General features: G+C 44.5%; 2 protein-coding genes across 4 annotated transcripts in view; both read left to right on the top strand.

Moving 5' to 3' along the window:
- Nucleotides 1–15,053, top strand: part of METAP1D (methionyl aminopeptidase type 1D (mitochondrial)) — a 60,876-nt gene extending 45,823 nt beyond the window's left edge. The window contains exons 6-10 of the mRNA XM_011991964.1: nucleotides 4,926–5,089; nucleotides 11,801–11,898; nucleotides 13,228–13,275; nucleotides 14,141–14,219; nucleotides 14,337–15,053. Coding sequence (XP_011847354.1) covers nucleotides 4,926–5,089; nucleotides 11,801–11,898; nucleotides 13,228–13,275; nucleotides 14,141–14,219; nucleotides 14,337–14,415 — 468 coding nt within the window. The 3' untranslated portion in view covers nucleotides 14,416–15,053. The remainder of the gene's footprint in view (nucleotides 1–4,925; nucleotides 5,090–11,800; nucleotides 11,899–13,227; nucleotides 13,276–14,140; nucleotides 14,220–14,336) is intronic.
- A 3,719-nt stretch (nucleotides 15,054–18,772) lies between these two features.
- Nucleotides 18,773–23,698, top strand: DLX1 (distal-less homeobox 1). 3 transcript variants are annotated; one of them, XM_011991917.1, is made up of 4 exons: nucleotides 18,773–18,913; nucleotides 19,351–20,029; nucleotides 20,689–20,888; nucleotides 22,034–23,698. In XM_011991917.1, exons 2-4 carry the CDS (start codon nucleotides 19,717–19,719, stop codon nucleotides 22,286–22,288), a joined length of 768 nt encoding a protein of 255 aa, XP_011847307.1. In that variant the 5' UTR covers nucleotides 18,773–18,913; nucleotides 19,351–19,716; the 3' UTR covers nucleotides 22,289–23,698. The 3 variants fall into 3 exon arrangements, with proteins under 3 accessions (XP_011847307.1, XP_011847306.1, XP_011847308.1); XM_011991918.1 differs by having other exon boundaries at nucleotides 18,782–18,913; nucleotides 19,650–20,029; nucleotides 22,034–23,689; XM_011991916.1 differs by having other exon boundaries at nucleotides 20,689–22,307.
- Nucleotides 23,699–26,753: the final 3,055 nt, after the last annotated feature.

Here is a 26,753-nt window from a genome sequence, read left to right as displayed (position 1 = left end):
ACTGTGTAGTTAACGCAGAGCACCACAGCACTGGGCAGCTGCTGAAGCTAGATATGTATGAGATGAGCTAACACGAAGAAAGCCAGCATTTTTCCTTCACTCTGCCAAGATTGATCTTCCTCTTCCTGCTGATTTTGAGTGGGGCCTGTCATTATCTTACTCTGTCATTAGGGGCTACATTGGCCTGTGTATGTCAGTCTATTTGGACAGCAACTCTTTTGCTAGCAGTGTTCCCTAGATTTATTAAAATCCCTGAAGGTAACGTCGAGTTCCATTTCTGGTATAGAGAGCCTTGCGCTCAAAGTAAGCAGAGGGCTTTTTGTCTGAACTTAAGTTTTCACCAAATGGTTAATAGCCTTTCTTTTAAGTAACAAGCCTAAGTAATTTAACATAGGGACTTCAAATTGTACAAGATGTAACTTTTTCTCGTTTTCTTAGCCTTTTACCATTCTCAGACTTGGATTATGTGTACTTTTACATTTCTATTTATTAAAGAATTTTGTAATGATACCTTTGGATTATGTAGATTATAAATAAATTCTGTACATCTAATGATTAACAAATATATTTTAAATAAATAAACAAAATTTAAACATCTTAGGAGAACTAGTTGAAATGACAACATTCAAGGAATACAGTTTCTATTAATAAGGAAGTGTTTTTAAGAATAGTAACTAGACCATGAAACTTAGGTAGGAGTGGGAATGAGATAAAAATAGGAATCCAATGGTGGAATTCAGTCTGATTTTTAGTTAAGTTAACTCAACCTTTTTTCTTCATATCAGTCATATGAGGAGATAGCCAATGATTCTTTTATTGCTGATACTATTTCCTGTATCATTTTGTCATACTTAAAATGCTTGAACACTTGCACCACATACATCCTGTTGGTATCTTTCCAACTTAGAATCATGCAGAAGGAGGTATTTTATGAAGCATACCTAAAATAAAGTGCTTTTCATAAGACACTTTTATTTTGGATTGTATCTGATTTTAGGGTTTTACATCTATTATCTCATCTAGTCACCCTATCATGAAATGTTACCATTTTAATGTTTTGAATGAAGTCAGCTGCTCTTCCCTACTGTTTCCAGTATATCTAAAGAAAATACTCTATTCCTTTTCTAAGTTTCCTGAATACTTAATAAACAGTTTTGTATCTAACATTCAAATTATTTCACAATTGTAAAACTTATAAAGCAAAGTGAAATACTTCCAAGTGTCTAGAAATGTGAAGGAATCTAGGAAACATATAGGTCCGTATCTTAACAAATTACATTTCTTATAAAATATTTTATTAAGTGAAGGACTCCATTATCAGATCCTATATTTCTATCAGAAAATACTCATTGCATTTTAGAATTATTTACGTCTAGTATACATCACAAGAAAATAGATTTCCTTCCCCCCTTTAAAATTGAAAAATGTTTTTCTTAAAGACAATGTAATGTCCATAGTAGTTGCTCAGTAAATATTTGTTAAATAAATGAAGTACAAGGACCAGGCACAGTGGCTCATGCCCGAAATCCCAGCACTTTGAGAGGCCAAGGCGGGTGGATCACCTGAGGTCAGGAGTTCAAGACCAGCCTGGCCAACATGGCGAAACCCCATCTCTACTAAAAATACTAAAAATATAAAAATTAGCCCGGCTTGGGGGCAGGAGCCTGTAATCCCAGCTACTTAGGAGGCTGAGGCAGGAGAATTGCTTGAACCTGGGAAGCAGAGGTTGCAGTGAGCTGAGATCACGCCCCTGCACTCCAGCCTGGGTGACAGAGTGAGACTCTGTCTCAAAAAATAAATAAATAAACAAACGAAGTACAAGACAAGACTAGTTTGTGGGTATAAATAGAAATTGTAGATGACTACCACAGACTTTCAAAAGTATTGTATTTCTGTATATAGTGAATCTTTCAAGTAGTCTTTTTTTTTTTTTTTTTTTGAGACAGAGTTTCCCTCTGTTGCCCAGGCTGGAGTGCAGTGGTAGGATCTCAGCTCACTGCAAACTCCACCTTAAGGGTTCAAGTGATTCTCCTGCCTCAGCCTCCCCAGTAACTGAGACTACAGGTACGCGCCACCACACCCAGCTAATTTTTGTATTTTAAGTAGAGGCAGGGTTTTACCATGTTGTTCCAGGCTGGTCTTGAACTCCTGACCTCAAGTGATCCGCCCGCCTCCACCTCCCAAAGTGCTGGAATTATGGGTGTGAACCACTGCACCAGTCTCAAGCAGTCGTTTTGATGTTCTTTCCTTCCTTCCTTCCTTCCTTCCTTCCTTCCTTCCTTCCTTCCTTCCTTCCTTCCTTTCCTTCCTCCCTCCCTCCCTCCCTCCCTTTCTTTTTCTTTTTCTTTCTTTCCTTTTTTTTCTTTTTCAGAGATAGGGTCTTGCTCTGTCACTCAGGATGCAGTGCAGTGGTGCCATCAAGGCTTACTGTAACCTTGAACTCCTGGGCTCAAGTGATCCTTCTACCTTAGCTAGAACTACAGGCATGTGCCACCACACCTGGTTAATTTTTTAATTTTGTAGAGATGGGGTTTCACTATGTTTCCCAAGCTGGTTTTTAAACTCCTGGTCTTACACAATCCTCTCATCTCAGCCTCCCAAAGGATTGCAGGCATGAGCTACTGCACCCAGGCTCAAGTAGTCATTTTCAAAGCTAGCAAAAAGTAATACGAAAAGATGAATAAAGATTTTTTAAAATAGTACATTTTTACTTAAGAAACAGTTATACAAACATTCATTTATACATCTTCTTGACTACACCTATATTAGCAAAATTTATATTCTTGTATTTTTTTTTTTTTTTTAGATAGAGTCTCGCTCTGTCGCCTAGACTGGAGTGCAGTGGCGCAATCTCTGCTCACTGCAAGCACTGCCTCCCGGGTTCACGCCATTCTCCTGCCTCAGCCTCCCGAGTAGCTGGGACTACAGGTGCACACCACCATGCCCCGCTATTTTTTTTTTTTTTTTAGTAGAGACGGGGTTTCACTGTGTTAGCCAGGATGGTCTCCATCTCCTGACCTCGTGATCCACCCGCCTTGGCCTCCCAAAGTGCTGGGATTACAGGCGTGAGCCACACGCCTGGCCTCTTGTATTTTGAATGAAATAGTATTTTGTATTTTGAAATAGCATTCTTGTATTTGAATGAAATACAAGAATATAAAATTTTGAATTTTTGAATGAAATCAGCATACTCTTCCCTACTGTTTCCAATGTGTCCAAAGAGAATATTCTATTCCTTTTCTAAGTTTCCTAAAGACTTTTAATAGTTTCATTATTAACATTCAAACTATTTCAAAATTGTAAAACTTATGAAGCAAAGTGAAATACTGCCAAGTGTATAAAATGAAAACTTATGCTTTCCTGGATTGCAAAGGACTGTAAATGGGAGTAAATGTATAAAACACTATTCTGTTGCAAGGTAATTAAGATAATTTGATATAGTAGAGAAAACACTCGATTAGAAGCCAATAATCCATCATATTAACCTGAATGTACCTGTGTATTAGCCACCAACCTTAAAGAAGTTACTTATCTGTGCCTCAGTTTCCTGAATTATAAACTGAAGATCTAATAAAGACCTTTCTTGCTTCCTTCACACAGTATGAGAGCATTTTTTTAAGAAATGCCGAGTAGTATACGATTTAAGACATTAATTCAGTATCACAACAGACTGAAAGCTCAGATAAACATCTTTTTTATAATAGTTTCTACATTCTACCTTATGAGCAAGAGAAATGTCAAAAGTAATTAGATAGGACAAATTTATGCAAAGTAGCAAATTCCATGCTACATCAAAGGATCAGTATCCAAACAGTCGCTTCTGCCTTTTATATTTACTATAGTGCTTGGTTATCATTGATTTATAATGAATCTGGTATCTTTCAAGATCCTACTTGGCTTCTGAATCACTGAAGAATGATAAAATTATCCTTTCTGTAAATGTGCTTTTAAGCCTGTTTTATTATATTCTAATTCTTTAGATATCCATATATAGTGCTTTCTCTTAACATTTGGCCATCTGGAACATTTGATTCAGATTTCACTTCTTGGCCGGGCGTGGTGGCTCACACCTGTAATCCCAGCACTTTGAGAGGCCGAGGCGGGCAGATCACGAGGTCAGGAGATCGAGACCACGATGAAACCCCGTTTCTATTAAAAATACAAAAAATTAGCCGGGCGTGGTGGCGGGCACCTGTAGTCCCAGCTACTCCGGAGGCTGAGGCAGGAGAATGGCGTGAACCCGGGAGGCGGAGCTTGCAGTGAGCTGAGATCGCGCCACTGCACTCCAGCCCGGGAGACAGAGCGAAACTCCGTCTCAAAAAAAGAAAAAAAAAGATTTCACTTCTAGACATAGGATTTTTCCGTAACACATTTTATTCCTATATGGAACCACTTCTGTTCTTAGAACTGAATTATCCTATTTGTCTGTTATAATACAAACATGTCTATCTACTTCTTCTTGTCATTATATATCACTTCAAATGTAGAACTGGTAAATACAAGATCAAATAAGTCTTCATGACCTGGAAGAAACTTTTCACTATGTTAAATACTCCTTAGTTCTCTAAACCTGCTGTGGTAATTGTAGATCAAGGTCTTTGGCCACTAATTTTTGCTTATGTAATTTTGTCTTCTCAGAAATAAAGTGAGGAATCAAAATATTACAGTAGTATTGCTCATCATAACGCTGAAATAGCCATACTAGTTAACACATTTGTTTTTAAATTTTGCAATATAATTGCATGGCTTCATCTTTTAAGTTTCTGCAAGTTTCAATATATCTATTCTTTTTTTGATAGGCAAATGAATAATTCTGGAAGGGTAAAACACATGAGTCTACTAAATACATAAATGAATACAATGTATACTTTAGGATAGTAGATTTTTAAACAAGGACATATTTTTAAATTTCTGCTTATGTTTAGGTCTATTACAATGGCTACCATGGAGACACCTCTGAAACATTTTTGGTGGGCAATGTGGACGAATGTGGTAAAAAGTTAGTGGAGGTTGCCAGGAGGTGTAGAGATGAAGCAATTGCAGCTTGCAGAGCAGGGGCTCCCTTCTCTGTAATTGGAAACACAATCAGGTAAGCCTTACATTGACAAGTAAAGGGAGGGTTGGCAAATGGTACAGAGGTTATTGGTGGCTTGGTATAAAGTTGATGACATGTTTTATGATTCAGAACCATCATTTCAGTCTGATATCAGTATGTGAACTGCCAGGCTGCAATATTGTTCCCTGAGTTGGAAAAAAAAAACAAAAAAAAAGGTTTTATAAAAGTGAATTATACCAGGGTCAGCAAAGAAACTTATAGAAGGAGTAAGCAATAGTTACATGGCTGCTTTTGTTTTAGCTTGATGTACTGGTCTATAGTTTCCCTTTATTCAAAATCACACCAAATATGGAAGGGAGTACCTAAGAAGGGGATGAGCATCTCAACCCTGGGGTTTTTAATAAGACAGGAGAAAAACTAAATTTTATAAAGGAATGAAGTGAAATGTATTCCTATGATATGAAGATAATAAAGTGTTAGTTCAAGCAAGCCTTACCTTTCAAATTGGCAGATTAACAAATAGCCTGAAAGGGTGATCTGTTCTTTTTTTTGTCTGGTTCATTTTTCCTGTAAACCATTGTTTATTTTTCACAGAGTATTCTATCCTTACTTTTTGAGTGTATGTGTATGTGTATTTTCTGAATTTAAGACTTTTCTTTGTAATCTGTTACCTACTTTTAGGTCTTTTTTTCCCCCGTAACTGTTTTGAGGTAGACATGCCGAATATATGTTTTCATTTTAAAGTAATGCATTCTGTTAAAGATGATCACATCAGCATCGTTTAAAGTACTGTTCTCATTAATATGAACCATTGAATACTTCCCATTTGTCTAAAGGATGGAAGGCTTAGTCACCTTGAAAAGATGCTGCCTTTTTTTCTTCGTAAGCCTTCAAATACTTTAAGAAAAAAGCCAGTAAAATATCAGTTAAATGTATTTATGGCTTTAAAAATATTGTAACAGTGTCTGAATCAAACTTTAGTAAAATCTCTTTGGGTTATATCTGAGAAGCTTTTATTGAAGACTTTGAACAAAATTGTGTTTTTGACAGTTTTAAATTATAGGCTAACTAGCCTGGGAAAAAAGGATAGTGTCTCTCTGTTCTTTCATAGGAAATGTTGAATCAGACCCCTACTGGGAAAAGAAATTTAATGCATATCTCACTATCTTACTGTCCATGAATATAATAGAAATGAATTCAAAATGCAGTTTTATTTTTGCAAATGGGATGAGTCGATAGATGCACCTCATATTTTTGAACACCTAGGGTTCAACAAATTTACTGGTGGTGCTCTTGCATTTTAACAAAATTTATTCTTCAGTAGAAGGGGGCAGAGAACACTAGATTCTTATTCAAGCATTCTATCGAGCTCTGCATTCATGGCTGTGTCTAAAGGGCATGTCAGCCTTTGATTCTCTCTGAGAGGTAATTATCCTTTTCCTGTCACGGAACAACAAATGATAGCTAACTACAGAGGCACATTTGCAGTAGTCACATTCATCAACTGCAGAAAAAAAAATTCAATTTAATTGTGCAACACAGCTGCACATGGGCTTTTGAGCATTTCTGTTGTTCTCCCTGTCTCGCTATTCCTCCCTCCAGATCTATTTTTTAAACTTTTTTTCTGGTTATTTTTTCCCCTTTTTGTCTCTTCTTCCATTTTTACTCTCTGTACTTTCTTGTTAAAGTAATTTTCCTTTGTGGCTCTCATTCTTTTTTCCCCATTGAAGGCTATGAATGTAGAAAATTATCACAATTACTCATATAATTGAGCCTCTTTGTAGCAAGTGCAACTCCAGTAGCCTTTCTCCATCATGAAAATGGTTTCATTATAGGGTTTTTCATATTCTCTGACACCATCTACACAGAGGAACAGGCGTGCAGATGAGATGTACTAGGAACAGGCTAGATCAGTAAGGTCACAGTAGGAATAATTAGCTCTGCTATGGAAAGAGCATCTAGGCCTTTTACTGCTACATAAATGTACTGTCCATGGCTTTTAGTCACAAAAAAAACTTACTAACAAATGGAGCTCCCGCCTACTACTTTGAAAAAAAGATTTGTATCAACACTACAATTTTCCATCATTAAGACTAATAACACAGAGCCTAGTATACATCAAGGGGAATAAAAAGAAAAATCTCACATTCAAGTGGCGGCTGGGTGCTGACCTTTGTTCCCTTTTTTTGTGTACGACTTAACTCTTTACAAAAAAGAGCCACACGCCACACCAACATGCAGGTGAACTCCAGCTAGTACTAGCAAAGCATAGCATTCAGTTGGAAAATCTGATAAATCTCCATGCAGGATAATGCATTTCATTACATATTCACTACATTAATTCTAGCTACATAAAAAAAAAAAAAGAAGAAGAAGAAGAAGAAGAGTAGAATTGAAAGTGACATTGGATTTTAGCTATCTGGATACAAGGTCAGTTTTCACAGACTATGAATTTGCATGTACAAGCTTTTTTGAAAACCAGATCAGTCCCAACAACTGCACTTAAAAAAACTACGTGGAAAATAACAGACAATGAACTTTTTACTTGTACCCTAATACATTTCATTATTTAGATGGTTTATGTCTGCCACTAGAAAGGAAACTGGCCCCGATTCTAACAAATGTTTGTTCTGATGTGTTAAAGCAGTGTTTCTGGACACCTATTATCTTGCCTTTTCTTATTCTGGCAAAATCTTAGGGGAATAAGTAAATAAACCATATTTACCTTTAAGCTAAAAGTACTTGAAATCATTATAGACCAAAAGTTTACAAACATCTTTCAACTCGGTCTTGTTTATTTTAAGATATTCACCATCTTTTGCATAGCCTATCTCTACTGATACACTAGGAAAAGAACAAACAACTTGTATTAGTATTATGTTATCAAAAACCTTGAGATCTTTACAGGAAATTTTGGAATTCTCCTCTGAAACCTAAAGAAGATAATGTCTCTGAAGAAGTATCAGCTAAAATGTTTTAATGGAAAGAATTCTCTCTGGGCCCTTTTGCTGTGTGAGGAATGCCTAGTAATCTTTAGGTCATAGTGTTATTAGACTCACTGAACCTCCATTTGCTTTAAAATATTTCTAAATCTGTATTTTTATAATTATCTCTAGATTATACAATCTGTACATATGAGTATATTGTGAATGTGTAGATTCATGCATCATAAATATGTGACAGTTCAATCAAAAATAATTTAAACTTATAAATGTCATGATGAAAGTATCAATAAATGGTTTTTAATGTTTAATTCATAACTATATGTTTTGATATTAATTTGGAACAATATGAAGCAGATTTTTAAAAAATAATCTCTTTCTATTAGATTACACACATTTAAACAATAAGTGGCTCAGGCAAAATAAGTCATTTTAATGTCATCTGTGATGGATTTTTCTTGACAGCTACTGTAAATTACAATTATACTGCTTCTCTCTGCACATGAAAGTAAGCATTGCAATAAATTATCTTTTATTTCAATCCATCATGTCTGCTTTTCAGAAACAGAAAACCTCAAATAAAAGTTCAGCACTATTGTAAGAAAAATACAGTAATTTGTGATCTAGTTTGAAACAAAAAAAAATGTACTACTTTTTGGAAAACAGTTGTTGGCTTTCAAAAATATTACTAATTGTACTTAAACATTCCTTTTCATTAGAAGGAATCCCTGGATTTGTGCATTCCTTCATTCATAAGTACTGCCTAAAATAAATATCTAGAAACAGTAAAGAAAAATTTCATAACATGAAATAGCGTGCCATTTGAGATCATTTATTAGAGATGTGACTATTTGGAGATTAGTGCTGTTTATAGGATTAATGTAAAATTGGCAATAATCTATTTTCATGTGCATTTTTCTTTCTTTATAAGAGCCTGTACTTAAACATAGTACTCCTCTGCCCTCTTGGGGAATGTATTTTTAGTCAAAAAAAGTAGTTGAAAGGTATTTAAAAATTTAATTTACCCAGATGACATTTAAATTGAGTATAACTGCCTCATGAAAAGGAATTAAACTGAAGAAAATGGTCACAAGATGAAATTCCTTGCAAGAGATATCTTTTTCATGTATAAACTGTATCTGCACCGCAAATTGTAATAAGACAGTATAATAGGAAAGTAAGTTCATAAACAACCTTTATATATCCTCCTCTCCCTCTCCAAATATTCCATAAAAAAGGCCTCAAATCATCAGTGTGCTTGGGCTCATGAGTAGATATCATACTGTCTTAAAGGATTTTTAATTAGAGAAAATCAGAAGAGCTAACACCAGGAGAGTTCTTTTCAGTAGGTTTCAGCAGAGCGAAGACAGATTTTATCCGTGAAATGTTCAGGGCAAGAAAACTCTTGTGCACAGAAAAGGGTCACGGCCTGTGGTGACTGGTGTTTGGGAGTACTTGGGTGCTTCTGCCTGCCCTGCTGTTTCCATTTTCCCCAGCATGCCAGTCAAGGGGTACAGACACACTCCAACTTCCCATGCCACAGTAAGGGTTACCAGTACTTTCTTTCATCTTAGAGGAGTGAAATTTGCTACTACTGGTCACTTGGGTTATCTCTGTGAATTTGGATTTAAACCCTACAATGAGGTAAATAATCTTGTGCTCCCCATTTATTCCAAAATAATAGAAAGGGAATGCTTTTAAACACTAATTAGGAATATTAATGAGATTCTATCTGACTTAGTTCCAGTAAGTACTAAAAACCATCTACCAATCCAAAAGGAAAATACTCTGAAAAGCAAACAGGAGTGTATACTCAGCTCCTGGGAGTCAGGCATTAAGATGTACTCAGGCAGGCAACCGGGGGAAATTTGGCCTGTTCTTTTCCTCTTTCCACCTGGCTGTGAAATCCTCTAACCTTTGCATCCATGACACATAGATTCTATGATACTCCTGGAGCCAGAAGTTCCAGCAGGACCCAGGGAGTAAATTGTTACAAGAGAATGCTCTCAGATATCTTTAGCCACCTAGTAATTGCACAGCTTCTTTTATGCAGAGGAACGAGAGGTATGATGGGGGGAGGGACCCCAAGTGTTTTTTCAGAGTGAGCTTTCTTCCTCTCCTCTCATCGGAAATTAAAATGAAGATTGCCATTGTAACACACATTTAAGATGTAGCCGTGATGCCTGCCAATCAGCCGGATCCTTTAAAAAAAAAAAAAAAAAAAAACCTAGATTTTTTTTTAAGAAGAGAAAATAGAATAGTTTATATTGAATGTTCTTAGAATCATTGAGGTTTGTTGGGATTGAACTAACATAATTTACAGGTTTTGGTAGAAACTGCTTATATAAAAAAATCTAGATTATTATGTCCTGTTTAATCATCTTTCTTCCACCTGTATTCACTCTTCATCCTCAGTTTTTATTCACAAACTGTGTGGCACAAATAAAAACACCTTGGGAAACACCAAATAGAATTACTTGCCCACCAAAGATCCACAGAAATAACCATAAAGTACAACATAAGAGATAAAAACCTTGACTTACCATTCCTGTCCTCAACATATGCATTGCTTACCTATTTCTGCACTAACAGTTACATCAAAATTAAATCTGAATAAGAGGTTGCCCATCTGCTGGTTATAGTGACATCCTGGTCTAAGTGAAGCTATCTTACAAGTCTGGGGATGGTTAAAATTATTTAAAAAAACATAGACATGAATGACCATAAAGATGCTGGCTGAAAGTCTTTGGGTTCATGTTAAACTAAGAGTCAGTTTGAGACTCTAGTTTGAGATCTAGAAACTTAGTTCTGTTAATAATTGAAATAGTAGTCCTGTAAATCCCAATCTATTGTTAGGGTTAGGGGTATTGTGCCCTTTGTCCACCTGAAAATATAAGTTCTTAATAGTATATATGTTCTTGTTTGTCTGATGCTCCCCAAAATAAACATGTTCAGCTGATTTCAAGGACTACTTTTCAATCTTGTAGATAAAGATTTTAGAGTTGGATTCTGTGCTTGATTTCAGATGGAACGTAAAACATTTGCTTGTAACTAATGTAGTACATGCAATGTACTTCATTACATACATGTAATGAAGTAACTAATGAAGCACTAAGAATTGGGAATCACAATACTAGCTTATCTTAAGCATCCTAGTGATCAAAAAGCATTCTTTATGAATTTTGTTAATGGTGCAGGTCTTGAATGGAACTCTCAAATGATCTCACAGTTTTGGAGTGTTTCAAGAATACTGACAAAGTAGATTGAGCTTTTCATGTGAGTGTGCCTGTTGGTAAAATGCATAACGCTTTGAAATAGAGCAGAAAAAGGGAACCATAGTAAGTCATATTTCTATATTGTAATTTGTTTTATTTTTGGTTCCCCAATCAGGAGTAATTTATAGTCTTTTTGTGAAATCTCAAAAAAACCAGGCAGGTTTTTATGACCTGCATTATATGCACATGTATCCTGGTTATGTATGGCAATCACTATGTGTGTATACATACTCATTTGTTGTCTAAAAGTGGCTTTGTTTGAATGCTATACAAAGGTAAATGACTCAAATGACTGTGTTAGATAGATATGTACCTTCTTTCTTCATATATCCAAAGAGAGTGGTTGCAAGCAATAGCAAAAATTAAAATTATTACAGCATAATGAAAATATATGAATATTATTATCTGACTCTAAATATTACTAACTTTTTCTTTTTCAGAGAATATTTTAACATGACTTTGTTTTATCTTAGTATGCCTGAAAAACTTACCTAATTTAATTAAATATTTTTTGGTCACTTTTAAAGCCACATAACTAATCAGAATGGTTTGCAAGTCTGTCCACATTTTGTGGGACATGGAATAGGATCTTACTTTCATGGACATCCAGAAATTTGGCATCATGGTAAGAAAGTTCATTTGGAAGCTGTTTGTTCATCAGAGATCAGGATGTGGCAGCTTTGCCCCTGAACTCTTACTCTGACTTTGAATCTGCATTATCAACCTTGTGTTTGTGTGTGTGTTTGTGTGCGGTGGGCAGGGGAGGGGAGTCTGCTTAATTTTAACCGGGACATTACTGTGTTACTGGATTAGAGCCCAGCTGTTTCAATCCCAAAATAAGGTTTATTTTGTTTTCTGTCTTCTCCTGAAGGGTGTATGGCTGGAAGGCACAAGGGATATTTGTTTAGAAAGAGTTACTGAAAACAAAACGCCACTGCATCAGTGTCCCAGCAGCATGCACATATGACTGTTTTCTGTTTTTCTTTTTCTACCCCCTTTTCTAGCTGCTGACTGTTGTGGTTAAACTTCATTACATCCTACACAGCGTTGACAGCTGATGTATTTAGCAGCATGTACTCTTTAGAGATTTCTAGATTATGCCCACCCTTGTCTTCCTTCCCCAGAATCTCCTGTTTTTCACTGCCTGGGTGTGCACCCTATAGTGAGAAGACAGGTGTGGGTCCGCAGGGGTGGGAGGATTTGGGTTGAGGTAGGAGGCAGCTCAGTGGAGAACCCTCAAGGCAGGTCCACACCTGGACAGGGACCAAAGGAAAGTTGGTCCTGGGGCATTGACCTGTGCCCCTATGGACTTGGTTGGTCCATAGAAGGACTACTCTTTGGGACTCATGCCCTGGAGGATCGCAGGACACCCAGCAGGTCTGAACCCTCTTTGGACCAAAGAGCCCCCACCTAGGCAGCTCAGAAGAGGTTCAGGTGAGAGTGCAGAAAGAGCTTGTCAGCCTTGTGCCTTACCTGGTGCCAATGTCTGGAGTGAAACTATTTGAAGTCAGGCCCCTGCTCCCCACAACCTGCACCAAAGGAGGTTGCCATCCTTTGCAACATTCCCCAGGACTTCTTTCTCTTTGAGGGAGGGGTGTGGGTGAGACCCAGGACCCAGTAGGCTGGGAGACCTAGTAGCCTGGGGGACAGAGAGAGGGGGAGAGGAAGCCTGACATGTGTTTGAAACACCCAGTCTGCCCCTGCCAGGCCTTGGAAAACTCTTCTGGGGGAGTCTTGACCCAGAGCACAGATAATGCAAAGACTCAGGCCCAGTAGCCCCATGTTTAACTTCTGGTCACTATCCAGGACTCCAGAAATCTCCACCCTTCCTTCTCTAAAAGAAGAGAAATAAAACGACCAAGTTTTTTCAATGGGCCTGACCCCTGTAATCTGTTTTTTTCTGTCCTCCCCATTTCCTATTCTCACACCCCCTCTGATGTTTTTTGTTTTGCAGCAAATGACAATGATCTACCCATGGAGGAGGGCATGGCATTCACTATAGGTAAATGAAGCTCCTCTTCCAAGTGCGTAGCTCCTGATGGAAGCTGCTGCCACTGGCCTAGGCCCGGCAGTCCGGTGAAGGACTAATAAAGCCAATCAGCGTAATGAAATAATTCAGATGCACTGGAAATCTGATTAAATAATATCCTCAAGCCCCATCTTCCTAAATCAGATACTTACCGACACATTTAGGAGAAGGCAGCCATCCAACCTCTAATCCTGTTACCAGCATAATGTGGTGTTGGGTTTTTTGTTTTGTTTTGTTTTGTTTTTTCATTAACACCCAGTAACTAGGCGCGATTATGTCCCTTGCTCCCTGTCAGCAAGTGGCATGTGCTCTCTGGTGGCCGGTTCCTGGCTGATCCTGTGATTGGTATCACCACCAAATTCCAGTCACCTAGGGCCATAAAGGCATCATATTTCTGACTGTGGGACTTAATAGAGAAGCAATTAGAGTGAAATAAGAAATTTGTTATTTGCTGATGAATGAATATTTTGAGCATGGTTTTAAAATTGAAATTTTTAAAAAAAATTCGTATTTATAAGAGGGACTGGTGTTTGGGTGGTTATTATCCACGGGGTCCTAATTAAGGCTTGATTAAAATGCCCTTCTTTCTCTAAAAAATTACGAACTAGGCAACTTCATACATTTTGAATGGCATAGTGTTTCCTCTTCCTACTGTTTAGTTTGTAGTATACTATGTAAGCAACATCAATTATCAACCCTTGCAAGATGACAACATGAGCCTGTGGGGGAAGCACTTGAGGGGAGGGAGGAGAAACTTCTATTTTTTAATAATCAGCCCGAAACAATGTTTAACAAGAATCTGATGAGGTCACTGCAGTAAATATTTTTCCTCTTACAGAGCCAATCATCACGGAGGGATCCCCTGAATTTAAAGTCCTGGAGGATGCATGGACTGTAGTCTCCCTAGACAATCAAAGGTGCTTTCTGCCCCGTTGCTTTTAAATTGTATGGGAAGGGAAGATTGGTCCGACGGCGCTCTTGCCGCCCGGCCGGAGCTTGCGTGCGCGTTCTGACGGCTGGGTGCTGTGTTACAGGTCGGCCCAGTTCGAGCACACGGTTCTCATCACGTCGAGGGGCGCGCAGATCCTGACCAAACTGCCCCATGAGGCCTGAGGAGCCGCCCGAAGGTCGCGGTGACCGGGTGCCTTTTTAAATAAATTGCTGAAATCTGGCTAGAGAACTTTTAGAAGAAACGGGAATGACCAGTCATGCGGTAACCTACGTGGCACCTAATAGCATCTTGGAAAAACCCGGGCGGGGGACTGGAGGGCAACTGGGAACTCGGATCTGAAGCCCTGCCGGGGTTGTGCGGCTATGGAAAAACAAATCCTGGCCCTGGACTCGGTTTCCCAGCGCGGTCAACGCATCTGGAGGGGACTGGAGGAAACCCCTTCGTCTGGAAGACGAGAGATTCCAAGAGAAGCACGGTTTTCTCTTTCCCTTGTCCTGACTGTTCCAGTAAAAAAACCTCTTAAATCCATTGTGTCTGAGGTCCTTACCTCTCTGACAGTTACAGTGATCTTTGTGTCTGAATTTTGCACGTCTGCCGAAAAACCCCAACCTGTTGACTGGGATTTTTAAAAATCCGTTTTTCCCTCTTGTGTATCCCACATTGGCCGGCCCCAAGGATGCTCGCGGAAGCCAGTCCCCAACTCCAGCCCTTCCGTATCTTTCCCCTCCATCGCGGCTTTGCGATGAAAGATTAGCCTGCGAACAGAGGCATTGATTACAAACATGTCCTTGGCAGTGGACTCTGGGCCTGGCCATTCTTCGGGTTTCTGTCAATCCAGAAACGCGACTTTCCTGGACCACTGCTGCTCTTCCTCCCCTGCCCACATCCAGCCCTCCAAGGCCATCCCAGAGGTCAAGTTTGAGGCCCTGCCCCCAACCACCCCACACGCACGCACGCTAGACCGTTTGCTGCACTAGGAATTCGAGCTTGGGCCCCACTCGCCCAGTTGTGTACAGTGACTGGTTAGTGGGCGGTCTGGTCTCTAAAATGACCCCTCCCCACACTGGCCCACTTCGCATCGGGACCTGCGCTCGCACGCTGCAGGAGCCGCAAAGGTCAGCTGTTGTGGAAACTGAGAGGGTCCCAGAGAGAGGAGATACCGGCGCATTTGAGAGCAAGGGCCTACTTGGCTGGGACTGAAGCTTGCGAGTTGAACTCCAGTTCGGCCGGCAGCTCCATCCCGCTTCAGGAGCAGGAATCCAAGGACCCACGCTGTGTGTGCCAAGGGCCATTCCTCCCCAGAGCACCCTCCTTTCCCTTGCGCTTGCTCTCCAGTACCAGTTCCGCACCTGAGCTCAAGGGTAGGGAGGGGCCAGGCCTCTGGCAGTCCACGAAGGAAGCCGTCTGCCTCCGGTTATGATTTTAGGAACAAGTCCAATGAGGGTTTTCAAGCAGTTAATGGTTGTGCTAACTCTGGTTTCTACTGAAGCGGGTTTTGCAAAGCTGACATCCCTTAAAAATAGCTTGGGCTTTCGGAAGCGGCAAGGAAATGGCACCTGTAGTTGCCAGGACGGGTGGTCTCCTTGGCCAGGACTAAGAGCCAGCTCATCTTTGTAACACTCATAATACGGGAAACTGAGGACCAGCCGGCTCGGAAAAGTGATGAGTTCCAGCTTTTATCTAACACAGGGTTCTCCCCGTCGTCCCTCAACCCCTCCAGCTCAGCTTCTTTGTGTCCAGGGTTTTAGATTTTTGGATAGAGGTGTTTCTGATTCTAGTGAGTCTGAGAACTGGAAAAGACCAGGGAGTGGCTGGCGATTTACAAGGTCCATAGAAAAACTTTTTATGTGGTCAGAAGTTGGCCAAGCAGAGGCCCACAGGCTGATGCTACTGCCCACCCCCCACCCCCAAAAGATCTGAATTCCCTAAAGAGCAAGCGGGTTCAGCTGGCCTTGGGAGATGTTTGCTGGAGAATGACTTCAGTTTTCTCCTAAGGCAATCAGATTGCAACCATTAGTATTGTATCTTATCTGCAAAGCAGTTTACTCCGAGGTTCCCCAAGGATACTTTTATTAGGACCACAGGACTTTACCAACCACTGAGGTAACACGCTGCTTGTGCAGCAATTATTTTGAGGTGGAGGTATTTATGGGACAAGTTTATAATTCCATTTATTAAAGGGACTAACCTAAAGTGTGTGTGTGTGTGTATATGTGTGTGTGTATGTGTGTACCAACACTCAGCAGCTCCATAAAGAACTCCCTTTTAACATGCTTTGAAGTTGAGATTAGGAAGTAGATTTAAAAATACCTCGTCCACGCCTTCTTGTCCCTCTTCCAGCTGAACTGGCCCAAAACCTCACCCAGAGCCACTGGGATTCCAGCCAAGAGTGGCTGTGGCTAACACCACCAGGACCTCCTGGTTCTGAGGTGACTCCAGTAGGTTCCGTGAGGAATCCAGGACCCTCAGGACAAATGGGAGGGTTTTGTTTTCTCTCAGAGTGAGGGCAGGCAACAATTTAAGCAAACCGGCATTCAGAACAGGTGTCACCTTAGCAGTAGAGAGTGGGAGGGATCCACTCCAAGCTCACAAAGTGCGGCTAAGATCCCACATTGAGAAACCAGCTACTGCCAGCGGCTCGGCATGAGAGGGCCCCTGCTCAGTGCTCCTCCCTAAACCTGCTTTTCTGGGCTAAGAAATAATTCCGGAGTGTAGCCATGTCTTGCTCACACACAATCCGCTTCTAAATTAAACAAGGCTCTGAAACAGTATCCCGAGGGGCGCATGCCGGACTTTTGTTCCAAGAAGGCAACCAGGTCCCCTGTGCTGCCGCAAAAGTCTTTGATCCCTCTCCAGCTGTGGACACAGAGCACCCAAGAGACTGTCGCGAAGTGGGGCTGTCTCTCCCCTTCCCCCCTCCTTGCAAGTCTCTGGAATACACTGTCCCTAGGCAGCCCGGCCGTCGGGTTTCCTCACGCCTTGCCCTGAGCTCCCGGAATTACCAATTCCACTTTCCCCGGTTCCAACCCCGACCCCGCGCCCGCCACGGCGATCACTTACGTGGGCAAGGCCCTCAGGGCACGCGCAAGAGACCCGGGGCCCGGGCAGTATCCAAGCGACTGTGCTGGGCACACGGCATGGCACTCCGCACCCTAAAACAGGCACTAGTAAGGAGCAATTAAAAGCACAAGTGCGACACACAAATCAGGACGAGCCGAGCGGCTCCAGGAGTTGCCTGGTGGCGGAATCATTAGCTGGCTGTTGCTACAAAGCCTCACCGTGTGGTTCGGTGATTAAGAAAAAAAAAATCTTTTAAACGTTGGCAAACCCGTTATTGGTTTGGCCTATTGGGGTTTTTTTTTTTTTTCTTTTGTTTTTCTTTTTGCTCCAACCACACTGCCTGAAATATTTCTGCCCCCAGCACTGTGCCCTTAAACCAAAGGAGAGGAATTCTGCGGGCAGCAGCAGCTGGTACAGAAGTTAAAAAAAAAAAGAGAAACCCCCTCTACTAACATCTATAACGACAGCACCGATGTAATTTGTTTTGAATGTTCATTTTTATTGGTGTTCCCTCTGCCAAAATGCGCTTGATTACAGAGGTTTGTCCTGTGATCATTGCACACTCCAGACAGGGGAAGGTGCAGCGATGAAGGTTCAGCTCAGGCCAGATCAAATCCCGAGCTGTTTAACGCTGAAAGGCTGCATGTTGCTATTAGTGTTAAATATATGGCTAATTATGCGTATGAAAATTAAACATCAGTGTTATGCTAATGGGGCGCCTTCAGCTGCGGATCTGAGCACTTGAGACTACCATTTAATCAAATGAATCAGTAACTAATACATCTGCACGTGTGAACTTTCACAAGATCATTTTCCCGTTCCCGTCACACCGCTAAATTATGAAAGAAATAATTATCAACACTTTCTAATTACCTAACAAAGTAATTTGGGATTCACCGTGGGACTGGCGGGTTGGGGAACCAACATCCACTTACAGCCAGGGTGGTGTGCGCCACACCGCGAGGGGGTGGCTGTATTGGTAGTAGTGGCGATGGGTTGGGGGCTTTTGTGCAGTTTTTCGTACCTAGCACCTCAGAAGACAGAGGGAGCAGCGGCATCTCTTGCCTCCACTAGCCCTGCCCCCTAGGCCCGGTGGCGCGCGCTTTGGCCACTGGAGGTGAGAAAGATACTGGGTGGCAACGCGAGAGGTATACACACAGATAGGGGAGCCTACTACAGGCCTGGGTTTGCTGCGGGTTTCGGTGTCCCCCAGGGACTCCTAAACTCTGGAAGTCTCGCTAGACCTCAGGAGGCCGGAAAATGATCACCTGGCGTCCGCGGCTTCAGCAGATCTGAGCCCCTAGGCCCCCTGGGCTCCACGCTGAGCCGCGCTCTCGGGGCGAGTGAGCCCGGGGCTCTCCGCGCAAGGGAGTGGAGAAGGGAGGGGGAGGAGGAGGAAGGCTGGGAGGGAAAGAGGATGTGTGTGTTGGGGGAGGGGGCGGCGCAGTCGCCTTTCCTGGGAGGAGAAGCGCGGGTTCCTGGCTCTCCACGCGCACTGCTTTAATCAGACCGTGCAGCCTCGAGCTGGAGTGGCCAGCTGGGCCTGAAGCAATGCGAGCGGGCCCCAGGGAGCGACGGCGGCGGCGGCGCAGCGGCCGAGCGAGTGAGTTCGCAGGGAGGGCCCCTAAGCCCCGACTCCAGGGATGTGGCAGAGCGTACCCGGGCCGGGGAGGCGCGGCCGAATGGGCGCCGCGCTAGGCACAAGGCTCTTGGGAGGACCTCTGTCTGTTGGCCGCCTCGGGCGCCCCCCAGTGCGCGACTCCGCGCTCCAGAGGCAGAGGTCAGGCTCCTCCCCAGCAGCCCTAGCTCTGCGCCGGACTGAGTGGCAGCGACGAGAAGCGGTCCAGGGTGTCTGGCGTTAGGGACCGCTGAAGGGTGGGGACAGTGGCAGGGGGGCGGCGGCGCCGAGCCGCTGGTTGGTTCCTGGGGAGGAAGGCGCGCGAGGGAGGCGGGAGGCCGATGAGCCGCGGGCCGCAGCGGTCCCGGCGCAGACGCCGGAGCCCATTGTGCTTCCTGCCCGGCGCGCTCTGTTGCAGAGCAGCCCCGGCCGGGAAGTGTGGATGCGACTCTCCCGAGGCCGGGCCGCCTCGCCCGCTCTAGTCCAGCGGAGCCCGAGCGCCTCGGACCAATCCCCAGTGATTATGCAAGACAGCGGACCAATCAGCTCCGCCAGCTCATGAATATTTATGACCTTGGCTGAGTCAAAGCTTTGAACCGAGTTTGGGGAGCTCAGCAGCATCATGCTTAGACTTTTCAAAGAGACAAACTCCATTTTCTTATGAATGGAAAGTGAAAACCCCTGTTCCGCTTAAATTGGGTTCCTTCCTGTCCTGAGAAACATAGAGACCCCCAAAAGGGAAGCAGAGGAGAGAAAGTCCCACACCCAGACCCCGCGAGAAGAGATGACCATGACCACCATGCCAGAAAGTCTCAACAGCCCCGTGTCGGGCAAGGCGGTGTTTATGGAGTTTGGGCCGCCCAACCAGCAAATGTCTCCTTCTCCCATGTCCCACGGGCACTACTCCATGCACTGTTTACACTCGGCGGGCCATTCGCAGCCCGACGGCGCCTACAGCTCAGCCTCGTCCTTCTCCCGACCGCTGGGCTACCCCTACGTCAACTCGGTCAGCAGCCACGCTTCCAGCCCCTACATCAGTTCGGTGCAGTCCTACCCGGGCAGCACCAGCCTCGCCCAGAGCCGCCTGGAGGACCCAGGTACGTGCGCTTGCCAGGGAGAGGGAGAGGAGGAGGTACAAGGGAGAGAGGGAAAGAAGGAGCGGGGGAGAAGAGGAGAGGGAGAGAGAAAGAGAAGAGAGGAGAGCGAGGTGGGGTGGGGGTGGGGAGGGCGCGGGAGCAGTGGAGGTTTCGAATATCAATCTATAGATCCTTGTCACAGCAAATAAATTTTTTTAAAAATTCACTCAATTTGCAACTATCCAGCAAAGGATAAATCCCAGAGCGTCTCCTGGCACTGGCTGGGCCTCTGGGCGGCTCGGTGTGCAGAGCACACAATGCCCCGCTGGAAAACAGAAACCCACATGTGCACGTATTAGTCTCGGTAATTATTTATTGCGTAGTGCTATAAACAATGTATGCAATTAAGGGTAATTAAACCTCAACTACCGCCTGCAAAAATAGCAAACTTTCCCTGCAAAGGCAGGGGCTGCGCTTCTGGGAACGGCTCTATCCCGCCTGCAGTGGCCCGGGACAGGCCCTCGGATTTTGGGGGACCCTTCCCTGGCTTTCAGAGTTTCTTGAACGTTCTCTCCCTGGTCCTGCCTCCGCCACCCTTCGGTAGCCACTCGCTCTCGGCTGTTCGCACTAAAGGCGGCCCCTCGTATTAACAACGGGCCCTGCTTCTGCTGTCCCTCCAGGGGCGGACTCGGAGAAGAGCACGGTGGTGGAAGGCGGTGAAGTGCGCTTCAATGGCAAGGGAAAAAAGATCCGTAAACCCAGGACGATTTATTCCAGTTTGCAGTTGCAGGCTTTGAACCGGAGGTTCCAGCAAACTCAGTACCTAGCTCTGCCGGAGAGGGCGGAGCTCGCGGCCTCTTTGGGACTCACACAGACTCAGGTACCTCGCCGCTGCCGCTCCGTTCCGCCACGCAGGCTTTCCGTGGCCTGCCTGCGCCCGGGTCTTCATTTCTTGCTCGCTGTGCCTCACGGTCGGGGTGTCACTGTGTGTGTGTGTTTGTGTTCACCCCTGGCTCTCAGCGTGTCTCCTTCCTCCCTCATCCTCCGCCCTACCTCTGTCGCTGCTCTCGGTATCCCGAGCTGCCCGCAGCCCGGCCCTCTGTCCCTGGACAATCTGATTAGGGCGCAGGAAGGAATTCCCTAGACGTTTTGTTTGGGAACTCTGAGGTCACACGTGCCTAAACAACTGGAACAATAGACTCGGGGCTTAATCCCTCCCTTGCCTTTAAATTGTGTGACTAATCACTCGGGGCCTGGGTCTGCGCCTCGGCCTCCCTCCTCCTCCTCCTTCTCACAGGTTGAGGGTGGGGGGAGAACCTTTCCTCCGCCCTCTCACCTCTCAAGTCCCAGATCTTAGAGGAGAAACGGGACCTTCCTTCCCGGCTTTCTCTAAGACTCCGGGGAACCCGTGAGCGTTCTGACGGCGGCGGGCGCGGGCTTCCAACGTCCGGTCCGGGATTTGGAGCAGAGCTGGAGAAAGCAAACAGACCGTAGGGCAAGAAAGGCTTTGAATCCAAAGAAAAGTTCCACAAAACCTTGAGGCCTCCTTAGTCCGTCCCAACTCAAGGGCAGAAAGGATGTCGCATAGAAAAGTTGGGTCGCATTGCAAATAAATTTCCTCCACTCCTTCCTAGGTTTTCGATTCTTTTATTGATGTTGATATTGGAATTGCGGGCTCGGTGTTGTGCAGGCGCTGTATCTTCCGCAGGCGGTAGCCACGGTCGGACTGAGCCCCTGGCAGGCTAAGGCCTGGATCCCAGTTCGCCCCTCACCACAACTCCTCCCTGGCTCTCTGAGAGCTGCCCCCATGGGCTGACGGCGGAGGGCGGTTAGGCCTTCGAGGCTTTGGCTCTTATGGGGGAAGGGAGAAAGGAGGGATGTCTCTGCTTCTCTGGCAGAGGGCTGCCAGCTGGCGCAGGGTTGGGAGGGCCTATCTCTGCTGTTCTGCGGTCCCTTTTTTCCTCCCTGTGACCTAGGTAGGCTCAGTGGTCCCAGCCTGAGTCACGTTGTTGTCCGCTCTTGCAGGTCAAGATCTGGTTCCAAAACAAGCGATCCAAGTTCAAGAAGCTGATGAAGCAGGGTGGGGCGGCTCTAGAGGGTAGCGCGTTGGCCAACGGCCGGGCCCTGTCTGCTGGCTCCCCACCCGTGCCGCCCGGCTGGAACCCTAACTCTTCATCCGGGAAGGGCTCAGGCGGAAACGCGGGCTCCTATATCCCCAGCTACACATCGTGGTACCCTTCAGCGCACCAAGAAGCTATGCAGCAACCCCAACTTATGTGAGGTTGCCCGCCCGCCTCCTCCTTGTCTCCCCGGCCCAGGTCCCTCCCGCCTCCAGGTCCATCCACCCCGTCGGGAAAAGAAGGACCCAGAGGGAAGAAGAAGGAACAGTGGAAGCAGGACGAGCTCCATCTCCTCAGAGCCCCGCGAGGTCCGGCCCAGCAACTTCCCGGCGCCGCCCGCGCTCTGGCCTGAACCCTGGCCTGGGCCGAGCAGTAGCAGCAGAGAGTGGCCTCGGAGGGAAGGCACTGCCACCTGAGACAGGCCAAGCAACAAGAAAAACCCGGCTCCACCCGACCCACCAACCTTCAGCTTTGTGGGACTATCAGGAAAAAAAGCAAAACAAAAACAAAATGTAGAAAAAGCAAAAGCTCTTTTCTGTCCTGTCAGTCTCCTGTTTCCTTTTGCTCTGTGCGCTGATAAAGTCAAGGTCCTCATCCGTCCGCTGTCCTCATTCTGCGGCCTCTGCAAAAAGCCACCAGGTCTGAGAGGCCCGGGTCCTGCCCGGCTGACCATCTCCGGATCCTGGGACACTGCCTGATCATCTGTGTAGCTGGTGTGGGAATCTGGGGGCATTGAAGGGAGGGGGTTTTATTTATTGAGAAATGGACTTGCCTGAGGCTGTTTGCCAATTCGAGGTTCTGCTGGGCGCAAGAAACTCACTGTTCAAACGCACTGTTTACTTTAAACGCACGGGGAGAAACGAATAAGGAGGACGTGGTGATTTTTAATTTATACAGTAACTTTTGTACTTCTCTGGCGTGGAGAGTTTGGAGCCGAACGATTTGCATTTTTTACATGTCCGACATTATTTAATAAATACTTTTTAAAAGAAAAGAAAGATAAATGAAGTCAACACGATTTTCTCATCTGGGGAGGAACTCTTGGTTGCTTCGCCTGGACAAGATGGAAAACACTGGTTTCCTCCTTGGGTAGAAAGAGGGAGCGAGGGTAAATGGGGAGTAGAGAGAAAACAGGCGAGAACAAGCACCCTAATTCCAGTGGGCTTTACAGTAAGACAAAATCAGCTTTACAACAATCCCTAGAGGCTCAACCACAGAATAATGCCAGTCACCACCCTGAACGCACAATCTTCAGTGCAGGCTCTAATTACTGTACATATTATTGTTATTATTATTATTGTTCTGTAAACATGTTGCACAAGCTTAGCCTTTTTGCGTTCTGTTGTGTGTGGCTGTAAAACCCCATGCTTTGTGAAATGAGAATCTTGACATTTTACTTGTGAAATTTGGAAAATGTGATCAATTAAAATCAACTGTGTTTTGTGTTCTCTATGTCAAAGTTTAGTTTTATATTGAGAATGTTAACTTATTGCTTTGTATCTTGGGAAAAAAACCTTTGTAAATAAGTTATAAAGTTTCTTTGAGACAGTAAAATTATGATTTCTTGAAAGAACTGCTCTCTCTTGTGCTGTGTGAGGGTGTGCCAGGGGGCCAGGCCAGGTTCCTACCTCTGGAGATAGTTCATACAGGGTCAGCGACTTATCAACTTATCGGTGATAGAATGGGGACCCTGTACTCCAGAAACACCAGGATATCATCAGAGGCCTGTGGGGTGCCCCATTGGACCTTTTCTTTTTGCCTTGCTCCCTGGACCCCCAAGGTGTCTGATTCCTACCTGAATTGGAGGGGTAAGGAGAGAATCCCTGGCGAGGGTTCCCCGGGAAGGGGGCTCAGGAACAGGTGCATCAGGGCAGAGCTGACGCTCAGGAACCAAAAGGATGTTGAAGACCGGCTGAGAGGAGATGAAGTCAGAGTTCAAAGTCAGCCAGCCAGGACGATTTCAGTTTTTTCCACACCCTGCCAGCTCTTGGGAGGCCGGGATGTCGGGAGGCTGAGAGGCCTGGAAGCAGAGACACTGCTTTGCCTCTAGTCTTTCTCCGGATCTGGCCTCCTGGCTTTTGCATGCCCGGAGGCGCTGGATTCCATCGCGGAAAAGACGCAGCCAGACGCCAGGCAGGGGCCGGAAAGACACGTCTGTCAGACTGCCCCTCTATCAATCAGTGCGCTCCAGGGGACAGGGCACAGTCCCAGGGAGCCACCCTGGGAGCTCCACAGTGAGAAAGGCAGGTTCCTGTCTAATGATTTGGGGTCTTCCTCTGCACCTCACAGGAATGGAGGTGGTAAGGAAAGGGTGGCTGACTCTTTGGAACCCCAAAATCTGACCAAAGTCAAACACGCCACTCCCACCTTATCCCAGTCCGAAAGTCCCAAGGCCAGGCCCTTGGGGGAGCACCTCTAGTGAAGCATTTGCTCAGATTAGTTCCCTCCAGAGGAACACGGGCTCCAAGGGACTAGAACCAGATTGGTTCTCTTCTCGTGGCCCTGCGTCCCAGCCCAACCCCAACCCCAGATCCCGCAGCCGAGCCGAGGCAGTCCCAGAGAGCTGCGGGCCCAGACGGGCTGCCAAACGCTATTCCTGCTTCTCCCGCACTCGCCTTCCAGCGCTCCTGCCCGCGGGAGCTGGCCCTCCACCTTTGGGGGCCCCTTTCAGGCGCACGGTGGGGAGCAGAGCCCGGAAGGCAGTGATCTGTGTTGTGACAAGCACCCATTTTTCAATTGGTGCTGGTGAAAGATCAGATGCGCCAGGTTCTTCCGACGCCCTTTGTGAAGGGGAGGAGGAAGTGGCGGGGCTGCTGGGAGTGGGGGGAGGCGGTATGATAGAAGCAGGGAAAGTCGGGGGCGGGGGGATGATGCTGAGGACCTCCAAGCCCCTTCCAGGGCTGAGATTAGGACTTTTCTCCGCAGCACCTAGAAGCACCAGCGCTAATGGGAGAAAGCAGACCTTGGAGACCGGGATGTGGGCAGTCAGATGGGCCTCAAAGCTGAGGAAAGAACCAATTTCCCAACTCCGGCGCGGGGTAGGGGGTCTTCCTAGGTTCAATTTCCCCTGGGAGATGTGACTTTGCTAGTGCGAAGATTTCTGTCCCGCATCTGACTCAGGTCCCCTAGAAGACAGCTAGGGCCCAACGCCTCAAGTTACAGGCAGAATCTGTTTGGTCAAGCGGATTGTAATACTTTGAGATATTAGCTTATACTAATTTAATAATCTCTTCCTAACAGTTCAAATAGAGAAATTATTAGTTTTAGCTAAACGAAAACGGTCTTTAGTTAGGCTCTATTATAATTATAAGCGGTTGTACTTTTAAAAAATGTTAATCTCAATATAGGCCTAATTAATGCTGCCTTGTTACTGACAAGTAGTTCATCAAATATCTGATTCAAAGATTTTCATAATGAGTATATTAATTAAACTATGAATAATCTAAAGGTGGTTATATTTAAACAATACCTCATTATAATGATTAAATACTGATTTCGAATATTATGTCTTAACAATTGTCACTTAGAAAACACAACCTTTCCTTATGTATGAGTCTGTAATGGCAAAATGCAATTTTGGGATTTTTTTCCCTTGTTCAAAAAATGTGAACCTCATTTTAAAACACTTCTGAAATAGGTTACACACAGCTTAATGATTATCAAAATGACTCTTTTCTGCAAAAAAAGACCCCAAAGTGCGCGTACAGCTGCAAACCCAAGAGGGTCAGCATCATTTCACTGTATTCTCTTCTTGATTACAAGCCGGGCCCATCAAACACAACATAATTACAGTAATTTCAGGTTTATTTATTCTAATGCAGTTTCCCCATCTCTCTGGTAATTATGAGCAATTTTTTCGCCCAGGGAATCTTTTTGCATTAACAAAAGAGATAACGCACTGAAAGCCAAATTTGCTGTGCATTGAGAAAAGGGAAAAAAAAAAATCAAATAGGTGCGAGCTGCCATCTCTGCAATTCTCCGGTACCGGAGCCGGCAAATTGCTTGCAGGTGTATGGAGCAAGCTTGTCAATGGCCAGGCCTCCAAATTAGCAAATGCACAGCAGCAAAGTAATGAAGACAGACTTAGCAAAATTGCCAAACAACAGATATCCCTTTAATATCTTCTCTCACTCACACTAGCTCTAAAAAGGGGTAGGGGTAGGGACAGAAGCAACAGTCCCCAGCCCCCTCCTCACTGCTCTTGGCTTTCATGAGCCCGGAGGGGCTGGGTAGCCTTGTGAGTGGTAATCTAATTGTGGGAGAACTCAGATCCTAAATCGAGGCACTATTTTACAAATATAAAACTGGAAACATTTATAGTTCACAGCTTTTCCTCACTGATCATTATGTTTTATTTTTATTTCTTTCTTCCGGAAATCTGCACCTGGGCTGGGTTAGATATAATAGCTCTTCAGCCTTCTTGATTCTGTACGAGTTTTTAGAGCCACAAGAAGTTTTAAGATTCCCCCCATCTATATGCACAGAAGTGTGAATTTATTCATAGAGAGTCATCTGATGTAGAAACTAACTGAATCTTTCACCTTGAAGAAATTGTCAATTTCTGTCACCCAAGGAAAGGTAGGTCTGTGCGCTGGATGTGGAACATGAGATACTAGATCAAGAAA

The sequence above is a fragment of the Mandrillus leucophaeus genome, unplaced genomic scaffold (assembly GCF_000951045.1).
Source record: "Mandrillus leucophaeus isolate KB7577 unplaced genomic scaffold, Mleu.le_1.0 Scaffold40, whole genome shotgun sequence".
NCBI lineage: Eukaryota > Metazoa > Chordata > Mammalia > Primates > Cercopithecidae > Mandrillus > Mandrillus leucophaeus.
This window is presented reverse-complemented; position numbering and strand designations above follow the sequence as displayed.